This window comes from Phycodurus eques, chromosome 8 (assembly GCF_024500275.1).
Source record: "Phycodurus eques isolate BA_2022a chromosome 8, UOR_Pequ_1.1, whole genome shotgun sequence".
Classification (NCBI taxonomy): Eukaryota; Metazoa; Chordata; class Actinopteri; order Syngnathiformes; family Syngnathidae; genus Phycodurus; species Phycodurus eques.
In genome coordinates this window covers 6395301-6414560 of record NC_084532.1, presented here as the reverse complement: position 1 = coordinate 6414560, position 19260 = coordinate 6395301, and the positions used below count along the sequence as shown (strand labels likewise).

General features: G+C 41.4%; 1 protein-coding gene across 1 annotated transcript; it reads left to right on the top strand.

Annotated features, from left to right (window-relative positions):
* The first annotated feature begins 1428 nt into the window (after window positions 1-1428).
* On the top strand, window positions 1429-19255 carry mccc1 (methylcrotonyl-CoA carboxylase subunit). The gene is made up of 19 exons (XM_061684670.1): window positions 1429-1724; window positions 2155-2198; window positions 4790-4929; window positions 5026-5121; window positions 5404-5525; window positions 5629-5776; window positions 6545-6666; window positions 6748-6859; window positions 12843-12924; window positions 13040-13167; window positions 14662-14845; window positions 15446-15555; window positions 15642-15858; window positions 15977-16063; window positions 16925-16974; window positions 17053-17190; window positions 17414-17521; window positions 18351-18422; window positions 18500-19255. Exons 1-19 carry the CDS (start codon window positions 1669-1671, stop codon window positions 18629-18631), a joined length of 2148 nt encoding a protein of 715 aa, XP_061540654.1. The 5' UTR covers window positions 1429-1668; the 3' UTR covers window positions 18632-19255.
* The last annotated feature ends 5 nt before the right edge of the window (window positions 19256-19260 follow it).

Below are 19260 nucleotides of genomic sequence, written 5' to 3'. Positions count from 1 at the left end.
ATTTGTATTGTAATGATGCTGTGACACTTGATGTCAATTAAATTCCCTCCATTGGATATTTAATTTTGTTATTCGTAAACAAAACTACAGAATAATAAAGACTATCATCTCAATATAAATAAATACTGTCATCCCTCATGATATCGCAGTTCGCTTATTGCGGGTTTAGTGCGTGGCAGAATAGTTGTAATGTACTGTCCAGTACAGTTAGTCAACTGCATATCTCTGTTAAAGTAAACATTGATACCTAATTGAATATAGCCTACCACCACTAGTTAGAACAAATTCTAATCCATAACAGGTGGTATAGATAGGGAAAACTGAAACAGCCGCGGGCGCGCTTTCAATTGCTTTATTTTTTATTTTTTAAAACTACTACAACGATCACAAAATATAAACAAAATACTGTAATCAAAAGCATTCTTGGCACACCTGCCGGTTGACTTTACTGAAACGGTCACTGTCTATGGTCCGTGACAAAAATGAGTTTGACACACCTGGATGTGGATGGCGACCCAAGTGGACGAAAATAATAATTCACATGCATACACTCTTATTGGTTGATGGTGGTAAAGTGTATGGATGAAATTTTATATATCTATATATACACACACACACACACACACATATACATATACACACACGAGGGATTACTGTATTGTATTCCAGGGGTAGGGGAGCTTTATTGCTCAAGGGGCCAGGGTTATAATTCCTTTGAATTTTCCATTATAGTTAGTTTTATTTTGTTTTGACTTTTTTCAAATTCAGTTAGTTTTAATTAGACACGTTTGTGAGTTTTTATTAGTTTTTATATTTTTTTCAAAAATGCTTCGTTTAAGTTTAGTTTTTGTCAAATGCGAGATTTTAAAAAAGGAACACAGTAGCTGTTTTTTTATTTGTCTACAAAAATGTTTTTCCAATTTTAGTTTTACTTATTTCGTTCGTTTTCATTTCCCATAATAACCTTGCAAGGGACACATTTGATCTTGACACTTTAGCATAGAATTATTTTAAAAATCTTATTAATATTTGTATTTTTATTATTCACAGTAAATGTATTAAGGAATTGTTTAACGAGATATATGAATACAAGAATAAACGTAAAAAAATTAGACTTTAATTAACCAGTTTTTGGGGGAAATGCAACAAATATTACAGGAGTCTTAATAATGTCAATGCTCGGTGGGCCAGCTGCCAGATTAAAGAACCGGACGGGTCCGCGGGTAACACACGTAGCTCAGTACACAAGTAATAAGTAATAAGATGCAATACGTGAGTGTAAGTGGACAAATGCTTTGAAATGCTTCCACCTGCTGGTGCTTTTCCGTAATTGCAGCACTCTCCCGCCTCCAACGTCGCTAATTCTCATTGGTCGACGCTACGAATCCCTGTAAAGCTCCTCATTACAATTCAACCTTGTTCTGTAATTTGTGCTGTTTTTAAGCGCGAAAGACTTATATATGACGCAGTTACGCTTTTAGATGTTTATCAAAGGTTAAGCTGTACTTAAAAACGCTGACAAAGTGTAATTTGCAAATATTCGAAATTCACTTCGCCTTTTTCCACAGACCCGTGTGTGCGCGCGCGCGCGCGTGCGTGTGTGTGTCTTAGTCAGTGAGCTAGCTCGCTAGCTCGCTATTTTGCAGCCAGCCGTCCAAGCTGACAGCTATGGCTGCAGTCATCCTACATTTCCCAACTCTGCACGGGCTAAGGATATTCACACAGTGAGTACATGCAACACCGACACGCCGTTCTGCAAAACAATGCCATTGTTGTCGTTGTCGTTCAGCATTTCTGTACCATTAGCTTGCTACCAATCACTTTTGGAAGTCGATCAAAGTTATATTAACGGCGAGCTAACCAGAGGAAAAAGCCGAGACGGGAAAATTCTACCCAGATGCTAAACTTTATTGGCGTGTGTATATTGTGACACATTTAATCGTATTGTCATTAACGTCGAGAGAAAATGGGTCTGCCCGTGTTCATATATGAACAAGGTGAAATGAGGTAGCAGCCATGCTGTCAGCTAACGTTGACAAGGGTGTTCACATGCACTGGACTGTTTGTACACAGATTAATGGCTCTTCATTTAATTCTGTGCTTCATCGTTCTCCATGACTGGTGTGATATTTATTTATTGAAATCTCTTTCTAGAAAATTGTTATGGACCAAAAGAGGAGTGAGACTTGTTTCCGGAGGTGAGAGATGCTCATGGCTGTTTTCGTAAGCATATGTAGTTAAGGATTCTGAGTTATGTACTTAATCGTCATTTAGGCTTGTTAGTTCAGAATAAAACTGTTCATGATTTTGAATGTGTAAAAAATCAAATGCGGTGCAGTTTAACGTTAGAGTATGCCATATATGCTTTCACTCAAAATTATTCAGTCCTTATTGCATGTTATAGTTACTTGCAACTTTATATTGAACGGCAGTTCTCAATGAACCACCAAAATGGAACAATGCAAAATAGCTAAACACATCTAATATTACAAGTTGCCATCTATTAAGTTGCCCCCCTTTCAGTGGGGGTTGAATCATTTTGAATGCAATTTTACACTCACCAGTCATAACAGTAGACACTACTAAATGATCAAGTTTGCTTGCAAATGCTGTTTATCATAGATTACATTTCAGTATTTGAAATTTTGCAGTATAATGCAGTGGAGTTCTATATTCCATATGCAATCACAATAATACATGTACTGTGTTGTTAAATTACTATCTGACTGACCGTTTCAATTAAAATAGGGCATAATTCATTTTGTAAAAGCATACATTTTTGGTGTCTCTGCTGGACGGTGAATGTATAGCAATTGTCACACCTCACATGACATTTTACATCCCTTGGTTGTAACTTCTAAGTGCAGCTTACCTTTACATTTGTATTTGAATTCATTTAAGAGGTCTTGTTTTTACAACTTTATTCAGAATGTTGACATTTTTACCGAAGATATACTTGATATACGGTACATCTGAAAAGTATTCACCGTACTTTTTCCACGTTACTGCTTCTTTCCAAAATGGAATAAATTCATTCTCCCTCAAAATTCTACACACAACACTCCGTAATGACAACATGAAAGACTTTTTTTCACGGTTAAGAATAATAATTTTAAAAAAAATGTTGAAAAATCACCTCACACATAAATATTCATAACCTTTGCTCAATACTTTGTTGATACCTATGGGGCAGTTACAGCCTCGTCTTTTTGAATATGATGCCACAAGCTTGGCACATCTTTGGGTTGTTTTGCCCATTCCTCTTTACAGCACGACTTAAGCTCTCTCAGGTTGGATGGCAAGCGTTGATACGAAGCCATTTTTAACAGCTCTACAGAGATATTCAATCGAGTTTAAGTCTGGGCTCTGGCTGGGTCACTCAAGGACATTCACAGAGTTGTCCTGAAGCCACTGCTTTGATGCAGTAGCTTGACTTTGTGCTTTGGGTCATTGTCCTGCTGAAAGATGAAATGTCACCCCAGTCTGAGGTTAAGAGTGCTCTAGAGCAGGTTTTCATCCAGGAAGTCCTGTACATCGCTGCATTCATCTTTCCCTCAATCCTCTCCCCCTATCACTCACTTTTAGACAGCTGGGTTCTGAACAACTTCAATTTACAAATGATGAATATAAAAGTTTCTACATAAAGTCCTGGCCTCAACCTGACTGATCTTGTGGCATGACATCAAGAGAGCTATTCACAGCAGTTTTTTCGGGACTCTTGCTGAACTGCAACAGTTTTGTAAAAAGGAATGGTCCAAAATGTATCCTGATTGTTGTGCACGCTGGTGGGCGATTGGTTAGCACGTCTTCCTTACAGTTCTGAGGACCCGGGTTCAAATCTGGCCTCACCTGTGTGGAGTTTGCTTGTTCTCCCTGTGCCTGCGTGGGTTTTCTCCGGGTACTCCGGTTTCCTCCCACATCCTCAAAACATGCATGGAACTGCAACTGAAGACTCTAAATTGCCCGTAGGTGTGAATGTGAGTACGTATGGTTGTTCGTTTATATGTGCCCTGCGATTGGCTGGCGACCGGTTCAGGGTGTACCCCGCCTCTCGCCCGAAGATAGCTGGGATAGGCTCCGGCACGCCCACGACCCGAGTGAGGCGAAGCGGTACGGAAAATGAATGAATGAATGTTGTGCAGGTCTAATCTGCAACTGCAGGAATCATTTGTTTGAGGTTATTACAACTAGTTACTAAATCCAACGTTTTTTCCCATCGCTGTCCTGTTAGTCAATAAAAATGTGAAAACATTATTGTTTGTGTTGTATTAGTTTGAGCAGACTGGTTGTTTATCCTTGTGATTTAGATGATCAGACCACATTTTATGACCAATTTATGCAAAAAATGAAGAAATTCCAAATGGTTCATATACTTTTTCTTCCAAAGGCCTTTCCAAATCATGCCCAATCAACTTAATTTACCAGAGTTGGACTCCAAGTAAGCTGTTAAAACATCTCAAGGGTGATTAATGGAAACGTAATGCGCCTGAGCTCAGTTTTATTCATGAACATGTGATATCTTAGTTTTATTTTAAAAACATTTGTGAAAAATCTCAAACTTTTTTCACATCGTGTGTGTATTATTTTGAAGGCGAAAAAAAGGAATGATTTAATAAATGCTGGAAAAAGGCTGCAGCATAAAAACGTGGAAAAAGTGAAGCACTGTGAATACTTTCTGGATGCACTGAATGATGCTTAAACATACAAGGTAACTGTCATAGAGTGGTACCTGATTCTCATTGTGTGAAACATCTGCTGTACAAGATTGTGTCATGATGTTGGTTGGTAGGGGTGGGAAGGATAGAGAAGGTGCTGATAGCCAATCGAGGGGAGATCGCCTGTCGAATAATGCGTACAGCAAAGAAGATGGGTGTCCGCTCCGTGGCTGTATACAGTGATGCCGACCGACACTCTATGCATGTTGCCATGGTGAGAGAGTTCAATGTTTGTCTTAAAATATTCAATGTTCCCAAACATATACAGTACATATTTAATCTCCAGTGTCTGTATTGGCTGTTTTTCTAGGCAGATGAAGCCTACCACATTGGGCCACCTGCCTCCCAGCAGAGTTACCTCAGCATGGAGAAAGTTTTAGAAGTGGCCAAAAAGTCTGGATCACACGTAAGTTAAGTGTGTACTCAATGGACACTTGGGCTGTTTCTACACTTCTGAAAACATCGAGAACAAGAACTGTATCAGAAATTTTGACTTTTCACTTATGATTGACTCTGTTTGTGTTCATTTCAAATTTTATTTGATAAAATGTGCATTTGTACTGGCTGCTTTTAGTATTCAGTCAAATTATGTAAGTGCCGTATTTGAAACTCCTCTCATAATGATGGAGTGCAGTTCTACATTATTTGAACATTGTTAAACATAGTTTGTTTTATGCATCCTCTTTAGGCAGTCCACCCTGGGTATGGCTTTCTGTCTGAAAACACAGAGTTTGCTGAGGCTTGTAAACAGAATGGAATCATCTTCATTGGGCCACCGTCCTCTGCCATCCGGGACATGGGCATTAAGAGGTACAGTAAAGAATATTTTTTTCACATTTTGTATTAAAATGCTGTTATTAAACAGAGCCCAGCCCAGTGACAATTGTCCTTGCTTTTTTAATATTATTTTTAGTACTTCCAAACACATCATGTCAGCTGCAGGGGTGCCAATCATTGGAGGATACCATGGAGATGACCAGTCAAACGACAGACTGCAAGCAGAGGCTGAAAAGATCGGCTACCCTGTGATGATTAAGGCAGTCCGTGGAGGGGGCGGCAAGGTGAGGCGACGAGTTAAAGGAGGGGTGGGTCCACAGGTGGTTAGAACAATTAATCCAGCCGGTCTGTAAAAATAAACCACAGAGGAACTGTTATAAAAAGCCCAAAAACATTTTACCCACAAATGCTTCATCCATCCATTTTCTTCCACTTACGCGCTATAGGATGACTTGAGGCAAGAGGGATGCTACACCCTGGTCTCGTTGCTAATAAATCACAGGACACATATAGATAAACAATCATTCACACTCACATTTACACCTAAGTAAATTTAAAGTTTAAAGTCTTCAGTTTATCTAACATGCATTTTTGGAAAGTGGGGGGGAAGATGTAGTACCCAGAGAACACCCACGCAAACGTGAAGAACAAGCAAACTCCACACACAAACGCCTGAGCTAAGATTCAGACTGCTGAGAGATTCAGAAACTGAGATTCTGTGACTGACCCAGATGTGGTTGCCACATGCTTCACCGTACCACCCTCATACCTTTTTCAGAAATTTAGTTTTAGTTCTAATATGGCCCCTGATAAGAAAAAGGTGATCCACCGCTGTGTTACCAACTTACTGACTTTGTTCTCTTTTGGCTCAATGCTGTTTCTGACTTGATTTTGGGGCCCTGCTGCATCTCTCCCTTTTATCGGAGCACTGGCCGGGAACTGAACCCACACTTGCCGAAAGGCAGCAACATGTAGTGCTTCACTACTGTAGCCCCTAAGGTCGTATACTGATCTCATCAAATGGAGAACAATAACTTTCCTATGTTGTTTAGGGGATGCGCATTGCACGGTCCGACTCGGACTTCTTGGAACAGCTAGAGTCTGCAAGACGAGAAGCCAGGAAATCATTTAATGATGATGTTATGCTGGTTGAGAAGTTTGTGGAAGATCCCAGGTAACAAACAATCAAACTTACTAAAATGATGTTGTGTGTGTGTGTGTGGCTTTTAAATTTTAATCATTGTTGTGTGCGCAGACATGTGGAAGTTCAGGTGTTTGGGGACATGCACGGGAATGCTGTATACCTTTTTGAGAGGGACTGCAGTGTCCAGAGGAGACATCAGAAGATCATTGAGGAAGCACCAGGAGTGAGTGCCTGTTTATTAACTACATGAACAAGTCAAAATACACAATGATAAGAATAATTGCAGATCAGTGTTTACATGAATGAGTTGTAATGTCTCTTTTTGATTCATTGTCAGCTCTAGCTACCATTGAGAAGCAGAATGACTTGTTCACCTATTATTAAGGAAGGTTTTAGACCAGAGTGAGACATGTTAATTTTATCCTATTAATCCAGAGTAATTCCAAATCCGAACAGAGTTAGATAGGGAGACTTCAGTTTGCTTCTAATCTCCATATAAAATAATGGTGGGGAAGACATATTTTTATTAGGGTTTCGTCGGGTGAAAATTTTAAGAAATAGTTGTATGACTGAATACTTTGCTTTTTAAATAAAGGAATATTCACAACCATGGTTGTGAGAAATTGATTTCTTCACTTATCGGCGAGAAGAGAGATAACTTCTTTACATCGTTAAAATACATCGTCCCTAACATTATACAGTTAATACAAGAAAAAACAAATCAATTCCTACTGGAATGCATGTCTAAACGTGTTTTTAACTGTTTTTCAAAAAATGTCTACAGAAGAGGCAGCAATTCCACAATTTGTTCCGCAAAGTTCTATCACGTTTAGTTGTTAATTTTGTGTGAGGGACAGCAAGTAATAGTACAGTACAATAACATGACACCGGCTCTACCAGATTAATACTAAAATTCTGCGATTGGCTGGCGACCAGTCCAGGGTGCACCCCGCCTCTCACCCAGAGTTAGCTGGTATAGATTCCAGCATGCCCACGACCCAAGTTAGGAGAAGCGGTATGAAAAATGAATGAATGAACCCTAAAATTAACAGGGAGCCACACTACAGTGCCGTAAAAAAGTATTAGCCCCCTTTTCAATTTATTTTATGTTTGTTTGCATAGTTTCCCCACGTTAATGTTTAAGATCATCAAACAAATGTAAATATCAGACAAGGGTAACTCATGTAAACATAAAATGCAGTTTTTAACTGATGATTTTATTTAAGCAAAAAAATATTCAAAGCCACCTGGTCCTGTGTGGAAAATATAATTGCCACCCTTGCTAAATCATGAATTAACTGTGGCTAATCACTTTTTTTGGAAAGCTGAGTTAATTTTCACTGACCACACCCAAGCCTGATTACCTCCAGACCTCTTCAACCACGAAGTCACTTGCACTGTCTGACAATATTAAGTTGGCCAAAAGATCTCAGAAAGCTGTAACAAAATGCCACTTTCCAAAGAAATTCAAGAACAGATGAGAAATGAAGTAATTTACATCTATCATACTGGAAAGGGTTACAAAGCCACTTCTAAAGTTTTAGGAATCCAGTGGACCACAGTCTGAGCCATTATCCACAAATGGTGAAAACCTTCCCAGGAGTGTTTGGCCTACAAAAATTACCTGAAGAGTACAGCAACGACCCATCCAGAAAGTCACAAAGAAACCCAGGACATCATCTAAAGAACTGCAGGCTTGGCTCAGTTAAGGTCAGTGTTCATGACTCAAGAATCAGGAAGAGAGAGAGTGAAAATGGCATCCATTGCAGAGTTCCAAGGCCAAAACCACTGCTCACCAAAAAGAACATAAAGGCTTGTGTTACCTTTGCAAAAAAACATCTCAATGATTCCCAAGACTTTAGTGAGAGTATTCTATGGACTGATGAGACAAAAGTTTTTGGAAGGTGTGTGTCTTGTTACATCTGGTGCAACTGTAACGCACCCTCTCAGAAAACGAACATCATACCAACAGTGAACAGTGGTAGTGTGATGGTCTGGGGCTGCTTTTCTTCTTTAGGAGCTGGACGACTTGCTGTGAATGATGGAACCATGAATTCTGCTCTTTACCAGAAAATCATGAAGGAGAATGTTCGTCCATCAATTTGTGAGATTAAGCTGAAGCGAATTTGGGTTCTGCAGTAGGACAATGATCACACACACAAGTCAACTTCTGAATGGCTTAAGGGGGAAGGAAAGCGAAGATTTTTTTGGGGGCGAGAATATGTTGTATGTGCCCCCACTAGTCCAAACATGGCACTCTGATTTGTGGAAGAATTAAGCAGATAAATTTTCACCTATTTCCTGAGGCATCCATGCTAGAAATACCGCTCTCTGCTGAAACTGAAATTGAAACTGCGAACGTCACGTCACCAAACTCAGAAATCAGGATATCGGACGCCCCGTGTATGCTGTGATAAATAGCAGAACTACGGGTTGACTACATTTGATTTGATTGAGTTCAAACCATCATGGAATCAACCTGCCTCCAGTCAAAAAGTCAAACACAAGCCAGCCGAGATTGTTCAAAATAAGCATCATCGCAGCATGCCGGATGTCACCAGCACAGAGGCCAACTTCAAAATCAAAGTCCCACCATTGGACATCAATGCCTTGTTAGGTTTTTTTCCTTTGAATATTCTTATTCATCCAGGTAATTTAAATCTCAGCGGATTGAATCGGTCTCAACTGGACAAACAGAACAGTCGAGTCAATGCCCTTAGAATTGTTAGGCCTTTATTTTGAAGATGGCCTGAGCAGCCCTTCAGGGCTTTTGGCACAGGCTGCTGCTCCTGCAGCCATAGGCGAGCCCCGCCGGCCGAACTCGACAGGACTGGATGCTGTCCTGCCTGCATTTATTATTAAATTATAAAGTATCAAATTACTAATTGTACATGATTTAATGATGGTGTTGATGTTGGGTCATGCTTACCACTGTGTTACATGACCTTTTCAACATTCAATAAACGTTTGGGAACTGAGGACACTAATTGTTGAAGCTTTGTAGGTGGAATTCTTTCCCATTCTTGCTTGATGTACAGCTTCAGCTGTTCAACAGTCCGGGGTCTCCGTTGTCGTATTTTACGCTTCATAATGCGCCACATGTTATCAATGGGAGACAGGTCTGGACTGCAGGCAGGCCAGTGTAGTACCCGCAGTCTTTTACTACGAAGCCACACTGTTGTAACACGTGCAGAATGTGGTTTGGCATTGTCTTGCTGAAATAAAGGGGGGCGTCCATGAAAAAGATGTTGCTTGTATGGCAGCGTATGTTTCTCCAAAACCTGTATGTACCTTTCAGCATTAATGGTGCCTTCACAGATGTGTAAATTATCCATGCCGTTGGCACTAACACAGCCCCATACCATCACAGATGCTTGCTTTTGAACTTTGCGTCCATAAAAGTCCGCATGGTTCTTTTCCTCTTTGGCCCGGAGGACATGACGTCCACAGTTTCCAAAAACAATTTGAAATGTGGACTCGTCGGACCACAGAACACTTTTCCACTTTTCATCAGTCCATCTTCGATGAGCTCGGGGCCAGAGAAGCCGGCGGCGTTTCTGGGTGTTGTTGATAAATGGCTTTTGCTTTGCATAGTAGAGTTTCAAGTTGTACTTACGGATGTAGCGCCGAACTGTATTTACTGACATTGGTTTTCTGAAGTGTTTCTGAGCCCATGCGGTGATATTCTTTACACATTGATGTCGGTTTTTGATGCAGTGCCGCCTGAGGTATCGAAGGTCACGGGCACTCAATGTTGGTTTTCGGCCTTGCCGCTTACATGCAGTGATTTCTCTAGATTCTCTGAACCTTTTGACGATATGGACTGTAGATGAAGAAATCCCTAAATTCCTTGCAATTGTACGTTGAGGAACATTGTCCTTAAACTGTTCGACTATTTTCTCACGCACTTGTTCACAAAGAGGTGAACCCCGCCCCATCTTTGCTTGTGAATGCAATTCAGGGAAGCTCCTTTTATACCCAATCATTGCACCTACCTGTTCCCAATTAGCCTGTTCACCTGTGGGATGTTCCAAACAGGTGTTTGATGAGCATTCCTCAACTTTCTGTCTTTTTTGCCACCTGTCCCAGCTTTTTTGGAACGTGTTGCAGCCATAAAATACTGTTAATGATTATTTGCTAAAAACAATCAAATGTATCAGTTTGAACATTAAATATCTTGTCTTTGTAGTGTATTCAATTAAATCTAGGTCGAACATTATTTGCAAATCATTGTATTCTGTTTTGATTTGTTTAACACAACCTCCCAACTTCATTGGAATAGGGGTTGTACATGCTGTTGTACATGACCCAACATCAACACCATCCTTAATTCATGTACAATTAGTAATTTAATACACTAAATGTATTATGCTGTCATTGATTAAATTGTGGAATACAGCGCTAGCTCGCCAGCGTTAGCGGCTAGCAGCTAGCTATACCAGTGCTTGGTAGGCTCGCAACAGCAGGCGGACTTTCCCAAGGCAGTTTAATAGGCAAAACTGAATCTGCACACTTACCTTTTGATTCTGACAGCCTGGCACAGTTGCAGTTCCTACTGATGCATTTTTAAGAAACTAAGCTTCCTCAAATGTAAGGGAACTCACTTGCTAGTAGCTACATTAGCTGTGATGTCACTTCCTTCCGAAGGAGGGACGATGTTAGGTCACATTCTCGCGACTTGTGCATGGAATGACGTAATATGGCGGGTTACAATGGGGTGTTTGAAAAGTAAAAACATTTTTTAAAATAATAAATACTAGGATTCGATTTAAGACGTAGATTTAAGTAACCTGCATCAGATAAAATATATATGGACATTTACAATAAAACAGGAAGTTTTAACCTCCAGACTGCCGCTTAAAAAAAATAAAGATTTTACTCTGGTACGATCTTAAAAAGGTTATTCGTCCATTGTTGCTGAATTAAAACAATTTTCCAAGGAAGATTGGGCCAAAATATCTCCATGAAAGATGCATTGCCAGTTATAGTTTAATAATAATCCATTACACTCGTATAACAGTTTTCTAGACACTCAAACACACTCACATTATTCATTCACTTCTCAGTCACACCTGGTGGTGGTAAGGCAGTCTGACATTTTGCGCCTAGAGCCCCTCTGACTAGTAACCAATGTTGGTTAAATGTCTCACCCAAGAACGCAGCGATGATCTGCGCTCAAGCAGGTATAGGAACCGTCAACTCTCCAGTTTCAGGGCGTACACTTATCCTCTGCCCCACGCCGCCCACGAGGAAGGTGCTTGATTTCAGTTGTTGTGGCTGAGGGCAGCCCAACCGGTTACCAATTACTTTTTGACAGCTCCAAGTAGCTTTATATATAGGCCGTGTCCTGGCACATTTGTGCTGATCTACGGTCTGGGTGCCCACTCTTCTCTGCCCTGCCGGTCCTCCAGTTTTAATGCATCATACACCCGTCAGTGGGGGGAGGGCAGTGTTGGGCGGGGGTCCGCCCTGGGTCCTAGGGAGTGAGTGGCGTCCCCCTGGCTGGGTCCCCCGTAGGATGGACTCGCTGGCTTGGCCACTCCCCGGAGGTAGTATTTCAAACTCCCCTGTTGCACGGCAAAACTGTTCCAGCACAAAATGCATACAGAGCCACCATTCTGCATGGCCATGCAGCTGAACAGGAGAGGTTAAAGGTCTTCTGAACTAATAAGAGGTGGTCTAATGAAGTTTTATTGAGACCGTGAAGTGAGAATTGTAATAAGAGGTGAGGAGACAAAAGCATGAATGATTATTTCTGGTCTAAAATAATGAGGTAACATGGACAAAAGTTTAGAATTTTTTGGGGTAGAAAAAGCATGTTCATCAAAAAAGCACAGCCTTATCAAATATGACCTCAAGGGGTCTTAAGGTGGGGTGCACATTTTTTTTAGAGAATGATGCTGAACAGTTGACAACTATGAGTTAATCTGGCGGGGTCAACAATTTATTAGTTTTGTTTTTTCAGAGTGCAAAAAGGATGGGGCCTAAAACTGACCCTTGATACCATGGAATCATTTCAAGTTCATATCACCCTCTCCCTGCTTGCGTGTGTCTATTGGGTTTAAAAAGATGGACAAACATAATCTTCAATTTTAGTAGTCAAAGTTAGTAGTCATTGTAGTGTGAATGCTGCATTAGACCAATGAACAATGCTTTTTTGAACATTGAACTGATCTACTGAAATGTTTGGTTGTTTTTTTTTTCAGCCTGGAATCAGTGCTGAGGTTCGGAGGAAACTTGGAGAAGCAGCCGTGAGAGCAGCTGAAGCTGTCAACTATGTAGGAGCAGGTCAGATGCACGCACGCACGCTGGCTCGCGCACACACCACCCACGCCCACGCACAGCCCTATATTAGCCCAGGCTGTAACCTGACATAACAATCATGTGACATATCACTGTATAGGTACAGTTGAGTTCATCATGGATGCCCAGCATAACTTCTACTTCATGGAGATGAACACCAGGCTGCAGGTGGAGCATCCTGTCTCTGAGATGATCACTGGCACAGACCTGGTGGAGTGGCAGCTCAGGGTGAGTGTGTGCGCTGTTAACCTTTCAGCTGTTGAACACATTGTAGCGTATATGAGTTAAATAAAAATGTAATTAATTTAGGAGAAAAAAAAGAAAGTAACGGAAGCGACGCCTCGGTTACTTTCGGTTTAGCGTAATTTTAAATTTAACCGTTAAAATTAAACTATTATATCTAGTAAAAGGGACCCATGTCACTTTTTATATGTATAAAATTTAGGGAAAGTGACAAGAAACCTTTTTATCAGTCTCTCTCTCTCTCTCTCTCTACACTTTCTGAAATTTTGATAAGAGTTCTAGACGGCCAGAGGTTTTTTTCTCGAACCCAAAAACACACAGCAATGCAGGTAGTGAATTTTTTCAGTTTTTTAAATTGTATTATTATTTTTTTTATTTTGTATTTTTACTTTTTATTCCTGCTCTTGTTAATGTAAAGTGCACTCATCTGTACTTTTAGTAGACCGCAAATTTCGATTAATGTGTGTTGACCTATTCAGGCAGGCGGGTCGACCTTTCGGGGGTTGCCAATAGCGCTCATGAGGGATGGTTTGAAGAAAAAGGAAAGAGAAAAAGACTCACTTCAGGTGCAGGATGGCCGGCGCGTTGGCAGTGGCAATGCTTGCCACGCGGTCAGGGGTTAACGCGCACCGCATTTACTTCCCAACGGAGCCTCGCCCGTAAACTGCCCCACACCCAAAAAAGGGTCGCTTTGGGGAGTTGGCAGGTGCTTCTTGCGGTTCACGCTTGGCAGCGCGGCAGGGAAGTTTAGTGAGCGCTCCAGAGCTTTTGCAGGTTGAAGAGAGAGAGAGAGAGAGAGAGAGAGAGAGAGACAGAGAGACAAAAAGGCGCTTCGGCCTTTTATCCGCTCCAGAGACTGAGGCCGGCCACTTTTTACCAAATGGAAGGTCAAGGCCTAGAATCGCATTTCATCTTAAGATAATGTGTGGTTTAAAACCAGTGGAATAAAATATAAATTATTGGACTGAAAATAACGAGACAATTTTCCAACTTTGCCTTGTCACCCGCCCGTCCCCTTTATCCCTGTAACAAATGTTTCAAGTGTATGTGGTTGTTGAGAACACTAATAATTTGTGTTGTGTGGGGTGAAACATTCATCCGGTTCAGTTGACAACAGATTTGACATCAGACGTTCAAATTTGCAGAAATACAACGTGACACCTGCCCGCAGACGGGCAGGTGTCACGGAACACAGCAGGAAGGAGAAATCTTTGTTGGTGAGCCTCTTCAGGCTGGAAGTTAATTAATTTAACGTCCTGGTCCGAAACCAGGTGTCTGTGTCTCAGCTTTGATGCTCCTGGCTTGTAATTCATTTAGCGTCTGCGTGCGAAGTCGAATCTCGCATCTCCGTGGTCGTCTCCCTCGTCGGGGGAGCGGCGGAAGCCATGCCGCTTGGTCTGGAGTTTTGGGGTCACAGTGCCATGTCCGTTACATCATCAACACGTTGAAATTTTCTCTGGGCCCGTTTCTCTCTTCCAGGTGGCAGCAGGGGAGCGCCTACCTCTCCTTCAAGATGACATCGTGCTAAGCGGTCATTCTTTTGAGGCCCGAATTTATGCTGAGGATCCAAACAATGATTTCCTCCCGGGGGCGGGACCTCTACTACATCTGTCCACCCCTCCACCAGACCAGCACACTCGCATTGAAACTGGAGTCAGAGAAGGTTTGCGTTCTCAATCACTTGTACAATTGTCTTTGTTTCTGAGCAACATTCAGATACATAGGCAAAACATTAAGTGTATAATCCTTAAAAACGTAAAGGGGACATAATATTAAAAAATACACTTGATTGGTCCGAAAATGTTTTACTTACCACAAATAATGTATATTTGTACATCAATCTATCCAAGCAACAGCCATTCACCAAACGATGCGCCTGAACCAGACCCTCACACACCTACTGCCTTGCTGCAACAAAAAAATGCCACCCATGGCATTCTTATTGGGAAACAACATACTGTGCCATGACATTTTTCCAATGTTAACTAATTTGTCTGTGGTGCCTCCTGGAGGGAAATATAATCCATGCTGTGGGTCGTCGTAGGCGCTCGTGTGCTCTGTAGATTACTTATATTTATAAGTACCTTATAAGTGACCTCTTCCCCTCCCCCTCCCCCCCCGGTCCACTTATATTTATAAGTAATCTACAGAGCATGCAATTATTACTTATATTTAACTTAAATATGTATTGGAATTATTGCGTCGAGAGTGTGCTTTTGTTTGTATTTTCTTATATTTTGTGTGTGCGCTGGTTTGTTTGTAGGAGATGAGGTGTCTGCTCATTATGATCCGATGATAGCGAAGCTTGTGGTGTGGGGGGAGGACCGCTGTGCTGCCTTAAAGAAGCTGCGCTACTGCTTAAGGCAATACAATGTAAGACATGGAATCCATGATGTCGATCAGCTTTTCAATTTACACTAAAATTGACCTGTTGAATGTGTTTATTCTGCCGCCCTCAGATTGTGGGTCTGAGCACCAACATCGACTTCCTGCTGAGTCTCTCGGGGCACCCGGAGTTTGAGGTGGGAAATGTGAGCACCGGCTTCATCCCTCAGCACTACGCCGACCTCTTCCCCACACAGAGAGCTCCCTCCGGGGCGACTGTCTGTCAGGCGGCCTTGGGCTTGGTGCTCCAGGAGAGGAAACGCACAAAGGACTTCACATACACCTCCACAGGTGAGGAGATCATTTGCCTGGATAAATGCTACGCGACTCTGTCCTCACACACCTTTTGAACCCTCAAGGACATCTGAAGGAAAAGATCTATCAGTGCTTGTGTGTTTGTGACAACCAGATCCTTTCTCGCCATTTGGCTCTAGTAGCGCCTGGAGGCTGAACACGCAGTTTCACAGGAGCATGCCGCTGCAGCTGGGAGACAAGAGTAAGTAGCTCGCAACCTGAGAGGGAAGAAAAGTCACTGCGAAACACCATGAAGAGTGTGGAAAGGAAATGAATCCTTGTGATTTTGAGAGTGGACTGGCCCCATTTCGAACCGTTATTTTTGAATACAAATATTGTACTGTATGAAGGTGCAAATTGGATGAACACCAGGGTTCGAGTTATGACGTGAGTTTTGCGTGGGTTGTTACAAACTACACCCACATACAGTACTTACAGTGTAAGACCATCACCGTGTGACGGGCGAGACGCCGCCATACCACGAGAGAGCATAAAAAAAAAAAAAAAAAACAGTTGAAAATTGACATGAGGCTCTACCGGAAGTTTTAATTTGGAAGTCTGATTTCTTTATTATTGATATTTATCCCTGTGAAATAGAAAAGTAAGACGACTTTTCTATTCGACTGAGCTTTGGTGCCACCTTGTGGCATTTTAGGGTGCCCGCAAACCAAAGGCTCAGGGACACTTGATGCGAATAGTTGTTTTTCCATGGAAAATGTAACGTAATAGGAGGCGTACGTAGTGCTCCTGTAGGTTGCTAATGCATTACATGTGCGAGAGTGTAACAGTGCCTGACGTATGAGGATTTATTTTTATTTATTTTTTTCAACTTTTCAGTAGCGACAAGAAATATATATCTATTTTTATTTTGCGCAAGTGAAAAATCCCCCTGCCCCCTAAATCCCAGTGGAGATTTAGGACTTAAATTAACTTCTGTCTGCTTTGTCAATGAACTCACTGTTCATGTTGAGATGAAGCCCATTTCTTAAATGCCATGCCTTCTTGGGTCTTTTTAGTCATGACAATCCTTTAAAAAAATGTATATTCTCGTTTGCTTTTTTAGAGGTTGAGGTGGTTGTCACATACAACAAGGATGGGAGCTACACAATGCAGGTGAAGGCACATTTTAACAGGTCCTCCGCAAAATATTAAATCGAAGATGAAATTTTTTTTTCTATTGTGTGCTTTCAGTTGGGCGACGAGTTATTCCATGTGACAGGGGAGGTGGAGATGGAGGGCGGAGCTTCTTTTCTGCGCTGTTCCATCGACGGTGTCAAGTCTCGACCCAAAGTGGTGATCCTGGACAACACCGTTCACCTGTTCGCCACGGTCAGTGCTGGGTAACGCTTCGGGGATTCCGGAAAACAGGCTCTGCAATTTGAGCATTTATTACATATCATGGAATAAATGGCTTCCCATAGTTGTCAGCCTACTTGAATTGAGCACTGTGGTGGACCCGGTGACCTCTTCCCCTCCCCCTCCCCCCCCCGGTCCACGGTGTCCCCTGATGGAGTCTAACAGTTGTGTTGCTGTTGTTTGCCGGCGTGTGCAGGAGGGGCGCTCTGACGTGTCTGTTCCAGTTCCAAAGTATCTCGCTGCTGTGAGTGGATCTAGCGCTCAGGGTGGCGCCGTGGCCCCCATGACTGGAACTATTGAGAAGGTGCCTTCATTTCATCCTCACACACAGCAGCTCTCTCATCAAGCCAAGTTACTCCTACCTTTGTGATGGGAATCAGAGGTCTCATTTCTTACCTTACCTTACCTTGAGGCTGTACTTCCTTCCTCTGTTTAGCGCAGTGGTGTCCAAAGTGTAACCCGGGGTTACTTAGTGGCTGAACACATATTCAATAACATTGAACATAGCCCACAACAAAAAAGTTATGTGGAAAAAGTCCAAATGTTGAAAGATAGCATACTTTGTTTAAATTAAAAATAACAAAGTTGAATGTTAAAAGATATGTTTTAGTAAAAAAACTTTTCACATGAAAAAATATCACCATTATTATTATTTTTTTATACTTAGAATTGTTACAAGATGGTGCTTTTTAATCTTTTAAATGTAAACCAATATGAATGTCACAACATTTTGTTGTAAGTTGTCACTGAAAAATGTTTAAAATTAAACATTACAAATATTTTGAAGTTGGATGTAATATGATTGCCTTTTTTTTTTTTTTTTTATTCACAAAAAAAGATACCACACCAATAACTTATTTTCCTTAGTCACTGATAATTGTTAGACATTGTCTTTAAATGTTTGGAGTTAATTGCCTTTCGATGCCACAACTTCCCCCAACTCACTTTAACATAGTTCATGAGCACCAAGATGTTGCCAAAGCAATACTTTTATAGAAGACTGTGCTTTGACCAGAGCACAAAAACAATCGTTTTTTACAAAAAAAAAAAAAAAAAAAAAAAAAAACATCGGCGGATGTGAAGTAGCAGAGGACACTGCGTGTAAATCATCTTTGATTTCTTGTGTGTGTTAGGTGCTGGTGAAGGCGGGCGACAAAGTGAAGGTTGGTGACCCTCTGATGGTCATGATTGCCATGAAGATGGAGGTAAGAGAGACTTAAACACACACACTTAGTTCCTTTTCTAACGGAGGTGCCGTGTGACTGCTTGAATGCGTCGACAGCACATCATTCGGGCGCCCAAGTCAGGTGTGATTGGAAAAGTCTTCTTCAGTGAAGGGTCTCAGGCCAATCGACACGCTCCGTTGGTGGAACTGGAAGAAGAGGGCGGGGCTGACCTGGAGGGTGCCGAGTAGTTGAGCGGAAAGCCACAGACCTGGTCAGGTTCAGTCTGGAATGGTTGGGAGTCTCTTTTTAACTTGGAAGCTCAAAATGGGGGTTTTGGAATTACTTGAGATTCAAGTAGAAATGAAGGCTAAAAAGCATCACATCCTCAAGAGACAGTGGCCTTTCTTTCCACTCTGCTGCCTTTATTACATCTTTGAGTCTGGGTAATTTACTGAAAAAACAGAGTCTGGCTAATTGTAGTATCACAATTTTGTGTCTGACTGCAAGTGAGGAATTACCAGAATGCTGGCACAACTGCACAATAATTGAAATAGTTACTGATGAGTGAGGAAGATTTGTCATTCACATTAATGCAAGTTGACAGCCCAAATGCTAGTGTGTACATTGCGATTAATAAATGTCTGTTCTGCAAATGAAAATGAACTTTCAGTCAAGCTATCACCACACTCCTCATCAAAATGTGTTTTTTCTAAAATATGTTTTTTGAATCAATCAGAACTGTATCCCTACACTACAGAATGTTACAGTGGAGAAATCCTCATGTCAGTAGTTTTTAGCTTGTGTTAACTTTTAAAAGCAAAGGGTGCAAATGTCTCCTTTGTTACTGTTAATAAATTAGTCATACATGCAAAGCTTT

Excerpts from the sequence above, each read along its gene's own strand:
- mccc1 (XM_061684670.1), top strand. The coding sequence starts at position 1,669 with ATGGCTGCAGTCATCCTACATTTCCCAACTCTGCACGGGCTAAGGATA. Across the intron at positions 4,930-5,025 it reads ACTCTATGCATGTTGCCATG|GCAGATGAAGCCTACCACAT; the intron begins GTGAGAGAGTTC and ends CTGTTTTTCTAG. Across the intron at positions 17,522-18,350 it reads TGACTGGAACTATTGAGAAG|GTGCTGGTGAAGGCGGGCGA; the intron begins GTGCCTTCATTT and ends TGTGTGTGTTAG.